At 45.8% G+C, this 13,378-nt stretch overlaps 1 protein-coding gene across 1 annotated transcript in view; it reads right to left on the bottom strand.

The window, feature by feature from the left end:
• Positions 1-5,188: 5,188 nt before the first annotated feature.
• The window catches only part of LOC147660674 (serine protease 27-like), a 220,538-nt gene continuing 212,348 nt past the window's right edge, over positions 5,189-13,378 (bottom strand). Inside the window, exon 4 of the mRNA XM_086951545.1 lies at positions 5,189-6,906. Coding sequence (XP_086807671.1) covers positions 6,580-6,906 — 327 coding nt within the window. The 3' untranslated portion in view covers positions 5,189-6,579. The remainder of the gene's footprint in view (positions 6,907-13,378) is intronic.

Genomic DNA, 13,378 nt, shown 5'->3' with positions numbered 1-13,378 from the left:
GGTGATTTTCTAAAGTCGGTCTATTAGTAGAGGTTCAGGTTTGAAAAGGCCTTTTGTGTCATGCCACAATCTCCAACAATGACCACAACTGAGTTGCCGGCTCTGTGGCCACATCAGCATGGACATCTGGAAGACATCTGCTTGTGATAGTGGGTCAACTTTCCTGATATATAGAACTTTCTGAACACCATCACAGCCCCCCCAAAGCTCAACAAAGATGCTGCTTTTGCATCAACTGCCATCCAAGCTCTAGATAGACAATTTGGCCATAACTCCACTGCAGTGAAATGCCGCTGTTCTCGAGGCAGAGTGATATGCTGCATCAACTTCACTTGTCATGATGTCTCCTGTTAGACCTGACATCCTTGGTGTGGTTTCCCCTAACCTTTTGTTTTCAGACCTCCTGTTTTGCATGGCCGTAGGACTCTGCACACTTTACCATGGGTAACCAGTGCTAAAGTGATTGGGCTCTCTCCTTCAAAACATGTTAGATTGGCTTGTACCAAAGGTCTGTAAGTCAATGCTAATAGTGGGCCTGCAGCACTGATTGTGACACCTACTTAAGTAGCACTTTAAAAATGTCTCAGGCCTACCACTGCAGCCTGTGTGTGCAGTTTTAAACTGCCATTTTGACCTTGCAAAATAAATCTTTTGCAAGGCCCAAACATCCGTTTTAATACATAGAGGTTACCTCTAGGGTAGGCACTGGACAGCATTAGGGAAGGGTTCAATGTATTAAAAAAGTAGGGCATATAATTTTAAGTTTTGCATGCCCTGGTAGAGAAGAACCCTTAAAGTCGTTTTTTACTAATGCAAGGAATACTACACCCACAGCATAACATTGGAGTTACCTTGTTTCATTTAATAAGCTGTAATTTCCAATGGCAAACAGGTAACCAGTTAATGTTTGGTGTCTTTAGAATTGTAATGAAAAATCCTAACTTATAGTGGAGTCAGATTATAAATTACAATTTTGAAAATACTGTCTCTGGGTGACATGACTGGGTGTAGTCGACAGTTGGGCTGTGTGTATTCCTCCTAGATAGCCCGACTCAACAATGGGGAATGTGACTGGATGGCCTATCACTGGCAGGATGGGAGAGAGGAGCAGGACCCAGCCACATTTACACTCTAATAGTCTGTGTTCTAAATCCACACAAAGGGCTGCATATCTCCTGTCTAGGCCCAGTGCCAGGAAGGCAGGGCGCGTGTGCACTTGAAAGGCAGGCCTCTAAAAGCTTCTCCCCACTTCAAAGGCACAACTGGGTATAACTATTGGACCTTAGACATAAACTCTTCAGGATACTTCTGGATCTGCTGATACTCTGCTAGGAAGAAGAACTGTTGTGCTTCTGAAAGGACTGCCACTCTGCAGACCTGCTGCCCTCTTGCCTGGGTAAGATGGCCTGGACCTACAGAACCCCAAAGTAGTTCCAAGGGCTAGTTGGCTGGCCTACTGATCTGAAGCCTCAGGGACATACCAGGCTACCTACAATCCAGAGCCTGCACCTGTACTCTGTCATCTATGAGTCTACTCTGCCAGGTGGTGCCACCACTGTCCTGGATCATTTGAAGTAGGATTAAGATGCTCTGCCAGACTCTGTGGTTCCAACGGAACTGACACATCTCCTCTGCTGTGCAGCACAAACCCGAGCAAAACAGACACATCTCTTCTGCAGTGTGGATTGAACCCATTGCAAAGACCCTGATTGCCTTCCCAGCTCCAACAGAACTGCCACTGCATGACACATTCTCAGTGCATGCTCTTGCATCTCTTGCCAACAAAAGCCTCGATGATGATGACGGACTCTGTATCACAGCCTCGCAGAACCTTGGAACCGACGCATCACCTGACTGTGCACCAGATCCTTGCTGCCGAACCACTCCTTGTAAGCCCCATCAATGGGATCCTGGATGATGACAAAGACCCTCACAACACAGCCTCCCTGCATCTTGGAACCAATGCATCGCTTCGACTGTGCAATATATCTTTGAAACGGATCCTTGCAATGCTCCACAAACCAGGACCTAACTGGGTCCCTGTAGGTGGCCCATGTTCCATCATGGTTGACGTGAACTTGAGACTTTGTCATGGTCAGGCACCAGCTATACACAGTTGATGCTTTGTGCTTTTTTGTGCTATTTTCACTAAAAATTTTAAACTTGCATATCTCTGGTTCTTCTAATTTGATTTTTGGCATTTTGATCGTGTGTTATTTAATCAAGAAACCCCTATCTTTTAAATTGAAGTGGGATGTTTTTTGTGTGGTGTTTTTCACTTTATTACTGTTTGAAGTGTTGCACAAATACTTTACTTATTGCCTCGAAGTTCAACCTGACTGTTATGTGCCAAGCACCAGAGGGTTAAGGATGGGTTTAGTTAGGGTTGGCTTGTGCCTCACCCTGATAAGGATCGTGGTAACTCCTTGAGAAGGGCTCACAACTGTGTTTATGAGCGATTGCCAACCGGGGTGAAGTTCCAAGTGCCTTTTGAAGCAAGGCACATGATTGTCTCATAGTTGAAGGGTATGGTGATGAACCTCTCCCAAGATTAATAAAGTGTGCTCCACCACGGTAGTGCCCCACCACCGTAATGCCAATGGGTATGCCTGATGCCACCGCCCTGTTATCCCTGTGAAAGGGCATTGAGCTTCATGATTCAAATGCCATTGTACGTGTTAGATTTGGGGGTCTCTAGTTGGCACAGGTAGGTACTTGTGACAAGTAGGGACCCTCTACTCTAGTCAGGGTAAGGGGGATTGCACACCTAAAATAACCCCTGCTCTCCCTCTAGGTTGCGTGGCGCGAGCAGCAAGGTTTACTTCAGAGGCGTTGTAAGTTAAGCATTTGTGACCACATACAGTAACCCAGTGACCACACTACAAATTGACGCCACTGCCCTGGGAAGCGGTTCCATGGGTGGAACCTGGGTATTCCCATGCAACCACCCATAGATGGTAAACCTGGAATTGTGTATAAAATGCTACTTCTTCCCAAGGGAGGTGCAATGAGGAGAAATATCTTTATTTCTCCTCATTGTTTCTCGTTTCTAAGTGTACTGCATTCTGCAGCACACTTTGGAAGAGGTAAAAACCTCATAGGATTGTTTTTGACCAGGAAGGTGTCCCTTCCTGCACAAAAACAGCCTTCCTGAAATGCTGGCACCAGAGGTGCCTGCATTGATGCTAGACAGCAGATGGTGTTCCTCTGCAGACAGGGAGCATAAATGTGCCATCTCTTGATCGATATGGTGCATTCCTACCCTCTCCCTTTCACTCAGTGCAGCAAGTTGTTTTGTTGTGTTGGGTAAATGAATAATAAATCTGGCTTTGAATGTGGCTAGTAAATAAGTAATCATAAGATCTATGTGCTGCCTGAAATTCCAGAAATTATGGGGTACATGGATGGCAAACGTCGGACTAGAGTAAAGGCAAAAAGATACAACCGAGAATATGGCGTCCAATTTGATTCGGACAGGCATTAACAAAGATATATGCCAATGTGAGAGTATAACAGAAACAGCTAAGAGATATTTTAGTATTCCAGAATTACTAGGCGCAACTCCTGGGTTGCCGCAAGGTAATAGGTTCAAACGTTAATCCGTGAAGGCAATGGGGCGAGCGGTAATATCCCAGAACCGCTCCAAAAGGGGACCAGCAAGCTGATCCACACAATTAGAAAAAGCAGATATGCCCCTGCACTGAATCACAATCAATGAGTCAATAGTAATGCTTAAAGGTCGTTCTTTAGAACAGTAATGAAGGTATCAGGACAACTTTACACATTAAGTAACTCTCCGAGAATGAATACATATAAATCACGATATATAGGTGGATAGGCAGTCTTTTCGTGGTGTGGTCACTTCTGTTTATTGTTCCATAACACAAGCCAACACGTGTTTCATCGCAGGGAACAAACTGCGAATCTTCAGGGCCTTCTGAAACAAGGAGAAAGGTATTTTTTTTTTTTTGTATTTGTATAAGCCCAGTCCGGGCGTTGTGTGGAGATCTGAAGTCCGTCTTTGATACACGGCGCCGGGCAAATCAAGAGGGAGACTGACACAGATAAGGTGTACTTCCTACGTGGACGAAACGGCGTACCCGCCCATCCACTAAGTTTTTTCTCTGCCCGGTCTACCTTTTGACTAAGAAAGCAACGAGATCGTATACTACCAGAACATATTATTTGGCATTCCGAATTCAGATCTCCACACAACGCTCGGACTGGGCTTATACAAATACAAAAAAAAAAAAACATTTACCTTTCTCCTTTTTCAGAAGGCCCTGAAGATTCGCAGTTTGTTCCCTGCGATGAAACACGTGATGGCTTGTGTTATGGAACAATAAACAGAAGTGACCACACCACGAAAAGACTGTCTATCCACCTATATATCGTGATTTATATGTATTCATTCTCGGAGAGTTACTTAATGTGTAAAGTTGTCCTGATACCTTCATTACTGTTCTAAAGAACGACCTTTAAGCATTACTATTGACTCATTGATTGTGATTCAGTGCAGGGGCACATCTGCTTTTTATATATGCCAATGTGAGAGTAGGCATGCCCTGAAATATCCTGCAAGCAGCTATGAGAATTTATAAAAGCAACAATAATGTATAGATAATATTTAAATTATGATGGAATGTGGAATGTAGTGATGCAAGCTGAAAGTATAAAAACAATTGCATATATATATTTTTTTAAATACATGTGCTGAAAAGTCTGCACTTACTTTACTCCTTCAGCACCCATTCCTTATTTCATAGACATCACCATAAGTGATTAAGGAGGTACACATTAAACTTAAAACGACAGTGACAGATTTATGACAGAAAACATTCTAAGACTCATTTATTTATTTTTTTAAACAGACTTTATTGAGTTTCATACAAGGAATATAGGCTGTGATATCTCGACCCGGTCAATTAAACAGCTGAGTTACAAGTTACTTGGAGCATAAGTAGTGCAATACATAACCCACAAGGCAACAGTTCAGTTGGAGTTTTAGATGAACATCGTGACCAGCCAGCTCTGCATAAGCTCTTGTAGTCAGGTCCTGCTGCAACTGCGCCAATTGCAGCTTCTTGTCCCCAAACTGACCCCTGCCCTCCAACTATCCCACTCTAACTACCCCCCTCCCATCCCTCCCCCCAGGCATGTCACGTAGTTTTATGTCAGTAATATGAGATACACGCACAGGGATTGTTGGGCATCCCCACTAATTGGAGTATCACAGTAAGGGAACTCCCCTCAGTAAGGTGTTACAATGTATTCTCCTGAGGCAGGGCAGCATGCCCCCGGAACTCTGCTTCTGCCCACAGATTACCCTGTGTCGGCTGTGGGTACCCCTATAGATGCATCGTCTTCACTGTTATCAGGGGATTTGAGTGCTACATCCAGTGTCTCCCAGACCCTCGCCGCTTCCAAAGCCTTCTCGCTCCCTGTTCGTTTCGCTACTTGCAATCTGATCACTCCTTTGCATTCAGCCCATTTAAGGAGCTCTGCTTTCCAGCGTGCTATGCTCGGGCCCGCTTTGCTTTCCAGTGCATAGTGATATTTCGCTTGGCCAGGAGTAAACCCAAATCTAGAAACTTACTTATGACTTAATTTTTGGACGTGTGAGGGAACCAGTGTAAGACGCAGTGTTTCCTGGAAGGCTCCAGTACCCTATCAGTGACATGAGTCAGTACCATTGTTAATTCCTCCCAGTAACTGTCTAGAAACGGGCAGCCCCATAACATGTGCTTAAAGTACGCTCCCTCTGCGTTAAACATTCTAACACTCATTACTGTTGGATCTCATCTGGTCTGCTGCTTGTGCCTTGATTGTGAGGTAAGTTCAATCAATAAATGATAGTACTATGGCACCAGTCAGTCTGTGGTGGATCATAGGGGAATTTCTCTGTCATACAGTTATCTTCATCAAAACAATAAGAAATATGATACTAAGGTTGGGAATTTACCAAAAAGCCCCCTGTGAGGCTGTGCTGCTTGCGCAACAGGGAGGGAGCAGGAGAGCACCATATCTTCAGAAATCTGGCTCTCTCCTTGCCTTTCCCTTGTGCTGGCGCTGTTTTCAGCAGCCGTGCACCAAGCACACACCATAGTGCTAGGATGTCTGCATTAGTCTAGCATAGGTTTTGTACAGGAAGGCTACCCTTCCTGTTCAAAGTACTATGCCTAGACATTATTCAAAGATGTTCCCACTTTATATGTGTCCTCACAGTGCAGCATGAATGAAAGTCGGAAAAGGAATGAGAAATGAAAGCATTTCTCCTTCCTTGCACCTACTTGAAAAGGGCGCAATTTTCTCACACTAAACCCTGTTTACTATGTTTAGCAAATTCGGTTAACGTGAGACACCTTGGGTGGTTGCACAGGAATGCCCATGCTCCACCCTTTGTTCACCCTCATGGCTCAGAGTAATACAAAACAGCACTATATGGTGCTACGCATTGAAAGTAAATTGGGAAAAAAAGATTTTTCACTGATTTGCGTCATTTTTGTGATGCAAACACGGCACAAAATCTTAGTAAATCTCCCCCTAAATATCTAGGAAAGCCACATCATCAATGCACTTTTAGAATTCCTTCAATAAAATAAGTAGTAAAAATGGGAGAAAGAAAGCTAAGAGGCTACACAAAACGTTGCTCTTGTTTTTGGTGATGACGCCAGCGCCAATGGTCGTAGCAAAGCTGCTGCTTATACTGCTACTAGTAGTGCTGAAAACCCCCTGGTGGGTTGTCACATTTGCCACATATTGCTGAATCCATTCGGTGTAAGCGGTGACACGGGTGTAGACTCCGGGGCGATTGGCCACAGCACATCCGTATCCCCAGCTCACAACGCCGGCCAGGAACCAGGTGCCGCCATCTGCTTCACACACCAGAGGTCCTCCAGAGTCTCCCTACATGGCAAGGAGGAATCAAACATACAGGAACGTTAGAGGAGAAACAAAACGAAGGCAAACAAATAGAACAAGTGGTGCTTTTGGCCTCTTCTCGGTTCTGGAATCTACAGAAATAATTCTTTTACTTGAGGTTATGGGTGAAAAAATGAAGTTCACATTTCAAAGCGTGGTCGGATTTCAAGCATTTTCAATTAATGCTCAAGCAGAGGGTTAATTCCCCTGAAACGTTCATTTGAAAACTAGTGGCCCAGCTTGAACAAACAAAAGTAAACAATATTCCCCCTCGAACCTCCGAATATTACTACAAGAATCACTGTATTTCTATTGAGGACCCATTCTTGGAATTCAAAATTCAAAGGATTTTTCAGAATAGAAGTGAGTGGCAAAAATTGTAATGATAGTTGCAAAACCAGGTAAATCTGGTGAGGATCTTGGCGGCGTTATGAAATTTGGATTAATGCACTGTAAAAAAGACTTCCAGGGTGTGCAGATTGGAATAATTGGCTATTTTCCAAAAGATTCCCTCCAGATCTACTGGAATTTAGTGGCTGAATAGCGCAGGGTATTTAATTTTCACACGGGCAAAAAACACAGGAGAAATTAGTGCATTAGCAAATACGGTGCTTAATTTGTAAATATTAAAAATGCCAGGACCCACATTTTCTCAGCTGACACTACTGAATGTCGGTGTTGCCAAATACCGATGTATAACTCTGATTGTACCTTTAAACTCTTCCTTCCACTAATATACTCTCCCTACCCCTTTATCTCCCACCACTATCTCACTCTTTCAGGATCTTTCTCACACCTGCTTTGCCTCTTTCTCACTGTTTTTTTCGTATCTCTCTTTCTTTACTCCTGTGCTGTCTTCCTCTCTCCTGTACCGCGTCCAAATCTAATGATTAAAAGTAAGTTCCAGTCCCCAAAAAATAGTGGCAGTAGACCCATTTGGAACCACCAGCTCAAATTAGGGAATGGGCACATACCGCCTTACTTGCAATCTAGTTCGAAATCGAATTAGTTGTGGTCAGGTCTTCTTTCCTTCTCAACTTTTGAAAAAAAATAACCTATCAGCATGACTTAATTTGGTACTTCTATGAGGCAATACGAGTTTCCAACTCAAGTCCTCGTTATATTAAAGTACTAAATTTAAAAATGTCTTCTTTTTCTCACTGTTCCATAACAATGATATCATTCTACCAAGATGTGGGGAGCAACCAGGGCCGGACTGGCCATAGCGGCACCGGGCAATTCCCCGGTGCGCCACACGGGTGGGGGGCGGTTTTGGGCCCCTGGGCGCCGATTTTGTTACAGAGCCGATTTTGCATCACAGCTGCAAAATCGGCCCTTTACCAAAATCGGCCGAAAAGAGCTCGGTGACACCTCCAACCCCTCGAGTAGGGAGGGGGAGGGCTGGCTGAGCACTTTGCCAGGGCCGGTTGTGGTTCCCATTCCGGCCCTGGGAGCAACCTCTCGAGGCCAGCGGCATTCAGGTCCGCTAAAAGTGAGACCCAGAGTGTGCATGGCAGCCTAGGCTGAGTAGGCTGTCCGTTGATAGAGAACTCTGCAGGTGTTGTATCATATCATGATATTCATTATACAAGGCATTTTACCATGCGTAAGCCTTTGAGGAATTACAAGTAAACATATCCCATTTAATTACTAATGTTACGTTATGTTATGTTAAAACAACTTATAAAGCGAGCAAATACCCATAGGCGTCTCCAGATTTCAGAATCCCTACATTTTTAGACACCTTGCAAATGTGTCCATGCTTGTTTATTCATTTATTTTTCCTTAAAACTCTGTCCCTACTATGGCACAGATTATAAATGGGCGTGATTTTTAGGAGGGGCACTCTGTTCCTGGAAATAAGGTTTCAGGTCGGTATTCACACACCTAAACCTGGCTTTTCCGATCTAATCCCCCAGAATGGGGAATAACCACATGAACCCTTTTTCCGAGTCAGAGTATACTCAGAATTTCCAATTTCATGCAGAATACCCATAGAGGGTACCATCTTCTCCTAATAGGAACCGGGGTGAGTATTTAGATAAAAAATATTGTGGAGGGGGTCATTTGACGGGACAGCCTATAGACTTAGAAGACGGAATATTCCATGCTAGCCCCATACTGCAGGAAGTGGGTGGGTAGGGGCCCTTGCTTGTGGTCTAGCTGTCCTTGCAGACTAATACTTCTGTGATTTCGGGTCAGAAATGTTAGGTCTGTAAGCTCATGCCCACTGTCCCACTCTCAGAGAAAGTGGGTGCAGGACCACTAGTCTAGTTGTAAGGTGGTGGAGTGGAGCCCATTCAGGGTTTCCGCTCAGCCAGACTTTTAAGCGGACCTAATATATTCTTCTCATTTCAGAAATTTCTGCTTGGCATCAGAAGGACTTGTTCAGTTTTTCTTTTTTAAAAGAGGGCTGTTTGTTTTCTGCAATCTTCAATGAGCCTCCTCCCCCACCAAGGTGTTTTTTTTCTGTTCTGGCTAGGAGCAGATGGACGAAACCCCTGAGCCATTATATTATTAAACTATTTATCGAAAAATGTGGAAAACACAAGTGAAAACACACACAGTCATTAATTAGGGTACACTATGTGTAGGGTACTCCTATATTTGGCATGACCTACCCTATAAGTCCCTAGTAGATAATACGGCAGGGAGATTAAAACTACTTTTAAGTACCCAGTATGTATTACAGCATGCAGTTTAAAGGCCAGCAGCCTTTGGTGCATGTGCATGTGTGCACTGCTGAGAGTCTGAGGACGTTTAAAACGCAGCCCACTGTTGCAGTACTGCTTTTAAATAGAAATAGAGCCAACACTCGACTTTGGTGGTAAGGGCACTAAAGAAGTGATACATTACAATATTTTGGTCTTTTTGGTACCCCCCAGGTTGTCTCCTAGGTGTCTCAGGGGTGAAGGGGTCACATCATTATACAGAGGGCCATTATATAAGATATTTTATATTCCATGGGGATTAAGAAATTGCACATTTCACTTTAACCGTCATAGCTTTAGTAAAGTGCCTCTCAAAATCAAATGTGGTTTTAGGAGCACTGTGGAGTGAGGATCTACATTATTTTGCATATTCAAGACCCCTAAAGTCTTCCCTGGGTGTACAGGGATGGGGGGTCATGTAAATATAAGCAGGGCCATTATAAAATATGTTTTACATGTCCTGATGATGGAGAGATTTCACATTGCACTTTGCCCATTTTAGCTGCCTAGCACCATAGGATAACATGGAAATAGTTTATGAATGTTTAACTATCGCTAGGAAATGAATTAAGATATCATTCAAGGATTTAGGAGAATAGTACTGATAAATCCAGCAATTCACCATTGCTGAATTTATCCTAAATTTCACAGAAAATTAATTATAAGACTTTCTTGTCTGTAGGTCAATGTTAGACCCGGGACCCCGGGTTGGCCAAGGCTCCCGCCCAAGTCAGTCAGGGATCACCAAGTCTAAGTCAGGGCAAGGGAGTTACACACCAAGATAACCCCTGCTCACCCTCTAGGTAACGTGAAGCGAGCAGCAAGGCTAATTTCGGAGGCGACGTGTAAAGCGTTTGCGCGCGCACCCAGCAACAACACCCAAGGCCCACCACAAAGGAAACTCCACACAAGGTTATATAAAAAAATACCCTTTGTATTATAGCAGAAACACATTAGATAACACACAAACTTTACAATGTTCCAACAGGCACGGGCAGAATTTACAAGGGATTATGTACAGGACAGGGCCACATGGACCACTGTCAGGGGTAGGCACTTGTTAGAAATAATACTTGTAGGTATAACACTTAGCACATAAACATATAATGACTGTAGCACTAAAATAGTAAATGTAGCACACAACCAGTAATCACTGGTAAAGAGTAAATACCTCCTTCGCAATCCTAAACACTGTAGGAAAATCACGCAGGGAACTAGGACCTTATCATCAGGACCTATAGAAGGAAAACCATCACCTAAGCAGGTCACTTTTAGCAAAGGGAAGGAAACCTAAACAATCACCTAAGCAGGTCACATTTAGCAAAGGTAATAAAACATAAACAATCCTCTAAGCAGGTCACTTTTAGCAAAGGGGATAAAACATAAAATACCTAAGCAGGTCACTTTTAGCAAAGGTAATAACATCAACACATTGCACATGAGGCATTAAAACACATTCAGAGGTGCAGGTAGAACATTTGCGCAGGAATCAAATAGCAAATAAATCACAATGCGCAGGCTGCATGTAGCACAACACTAGAATTGTCCCTCAGGCCAACTGGCCTCGCAAGGGCTGAAATGCCCTGAGTCCAAATTGTCAGGGAAGGCTGCGCAGGCAGCCAAGAACACAAAGCCTAAACGTAGCAACTGTCCACTAAGTGCTGGACAGTTGTAAATCAAGATGATGCCAACGTTGGAGCCTCGTGGGCTCAAGAACACAGGAGAGGGCAAGTACTGTGCGGGAGCCTCGGGGCTCTGACCACACTTGTGTCCCCTAAGAGCCTCTCTGGGCTCACAAAACAAATATGCTGGCACTTTTAGAGCTCCTGCGCTCTAAAACAATGATGTGGGCTGTGAACCTCTCAGGGCTCAGAATAACGAATGCCCCTCGAGCCTCTCTGGGCTCACAAAACCAATATGGGCAGGAGCCTCGGGGCTCTGAATCAACTGCGGGCACGTGGGAGTCCCTCTCTGGGGACTCGGGGACTCAGAATGGCGCTTCGAGCCTCTCGGGGCTCGCAAAGGAAGGAAGTGCCCCCTGAGCCTCTCAGGCTCATAAATCAAATAGGCCGCCTGAGCCTCGCAAGGCTCGCAAATAGAAATGCCCCAGGAGCCTCAACCGGCTCTTCACTCTGACGGGGAGGGGCGGGCACCGGAAATGTGCCCCGACGCCTCCTCCCCGATCCTTCACTGAGCCCCACTCACCGGCTGTCTCGCTGGTGGGACGGCTCCTCTTCTGGGCAGCGCGGGGCTCCTCTTTACTCGGGGAGCCTCGGACACGGCCGGCTGCTTCCTTCGTCTCCCGTCTGGCCCCGTCACGCTGCACTCCGCCTGACTTCCGCTTCAGGGCCGCCAATGGCAGCGCGGCCCTGGGGGTAAGGAGGCGGGACTTCTGGGTCGCCGTAGGCAGTGCGGTGGCTCGGTAGGGTCTCCCGGGCTGCGGCGGTGAAGTCACTATTCACAATTCCTCGGGGGCAATGCCAGGTGGGCTCCGGCCTCTAATTAAATATAAAGCGAGGTGGGCACTCGCTCGGCCGGGCAAAGCGCTAGTAAGCGCTCGGGGGCAGAACCATCAGCGCGCCCAGCGCTATAATCAAAATAAAGCGCACCCAGCGCTTAGGGGGCAAAGAGAAGCACTCTCAGCACTAGGCAGGCAGGGAATAGCGCACACAGCGCTAAAAGGCACAAATAAAGCCCTCCCAGTGCTAGGGACAAGGGTAGAGCGCTTCCAGGCGCTCCAAGCAAAAAGTCAAGCTCCAGCAGGGTCTGGAGGCAGGCAGGGGGGCAAGGCTGGGCCAGAGCCAGCTCACTGGGTCTCCAGGCAGGGAGACAATCCAAGTGGCGGTCCTCCTGGCCCCAGCAACAGCAGCAGCCCCCTCTGGCAAGATCCTGGGAGAGAACCAAATTGTATGGGGACACAGCCCCTTCTTATACTGTAAAACCCTTTGTCTGTAGGTGCAGGGTGGGGGGAAACCAGTCGCAGCTGGTTTTGAAGTACCCTTGATAGCTTACCACCCATTTCATTCACTGGCAGGGTTAGGGTCATCAGTCGCACTACAGGGGGTGGAGCCAGCATTGTGTGGGGAAAGTCCAGCCCCATCAGGGACCAGGTGCACTCCTCCCTAGCCATCAACATGCTAATCTCACACTCACCACCGGGCAGACCCATCCAGCCTTCCTGGAGCCAGGCTCACCAGCCAACTCCTGCCAATCACATGCCAGGCATATTTTACATTAATATGCCAAGTCCTAGAAGTGGCATTTCTACACATGACACACTCATGCCACATACATCATTGCGAAGCATTCATTCTCACGAGCTTGCACATACCAAATTCGAGTCTGCACTCCCCACGCATCAGGAACTACCAGGGACACAGACATTCCCCATGCATTCCAATGGGAGAGCAGGCCAGCCTAACTACATGCACGCACTTTACTCTGGGATACAGGGAAAAAGTGCGCAGAGACCAGAAATCATTAACATAGATCACAGATTAAAAGCAAAAAGATTAGGGGTGAACCTGCCAGAAGGGCCAAGTCCAACAGTCAACATTCAGACTTCCTGTCCTCTCCCTGCCTGATTGGTCAGAGTTAGCAGGATTAGCCAGGCTGCTCTGATGAAGTGACACGTGGCTCAACCAGGGAGAGGCCGATCTGGTAGAGAGAGCTCTGCTGCACAGAAATGACTGAGCAGGGGGGAGGGGTCTTAAAGCATGAAGCTTCACATGGGGAATATGACAGAC

Source organism: Lissotriton vulgaris, unplaced genomic scaffold (assembly GCF_964263255.1).
Source record: "Lissotriton vulgaris unplaced genomic scaffold, aLisVul1.2 SCAFFOLD_3122, whole genome shotgun sequence".
NCBI lineage: Eukaryota > Metazoa > Chordata > Amphibia > Caudata > Salamandridae > Lissotriton > Lissotriton vulgaris.
Note: the sequence above shows the minus strand (reverse complement) of the source record. Positions and strands in the feature narration are given on the sequence as shown.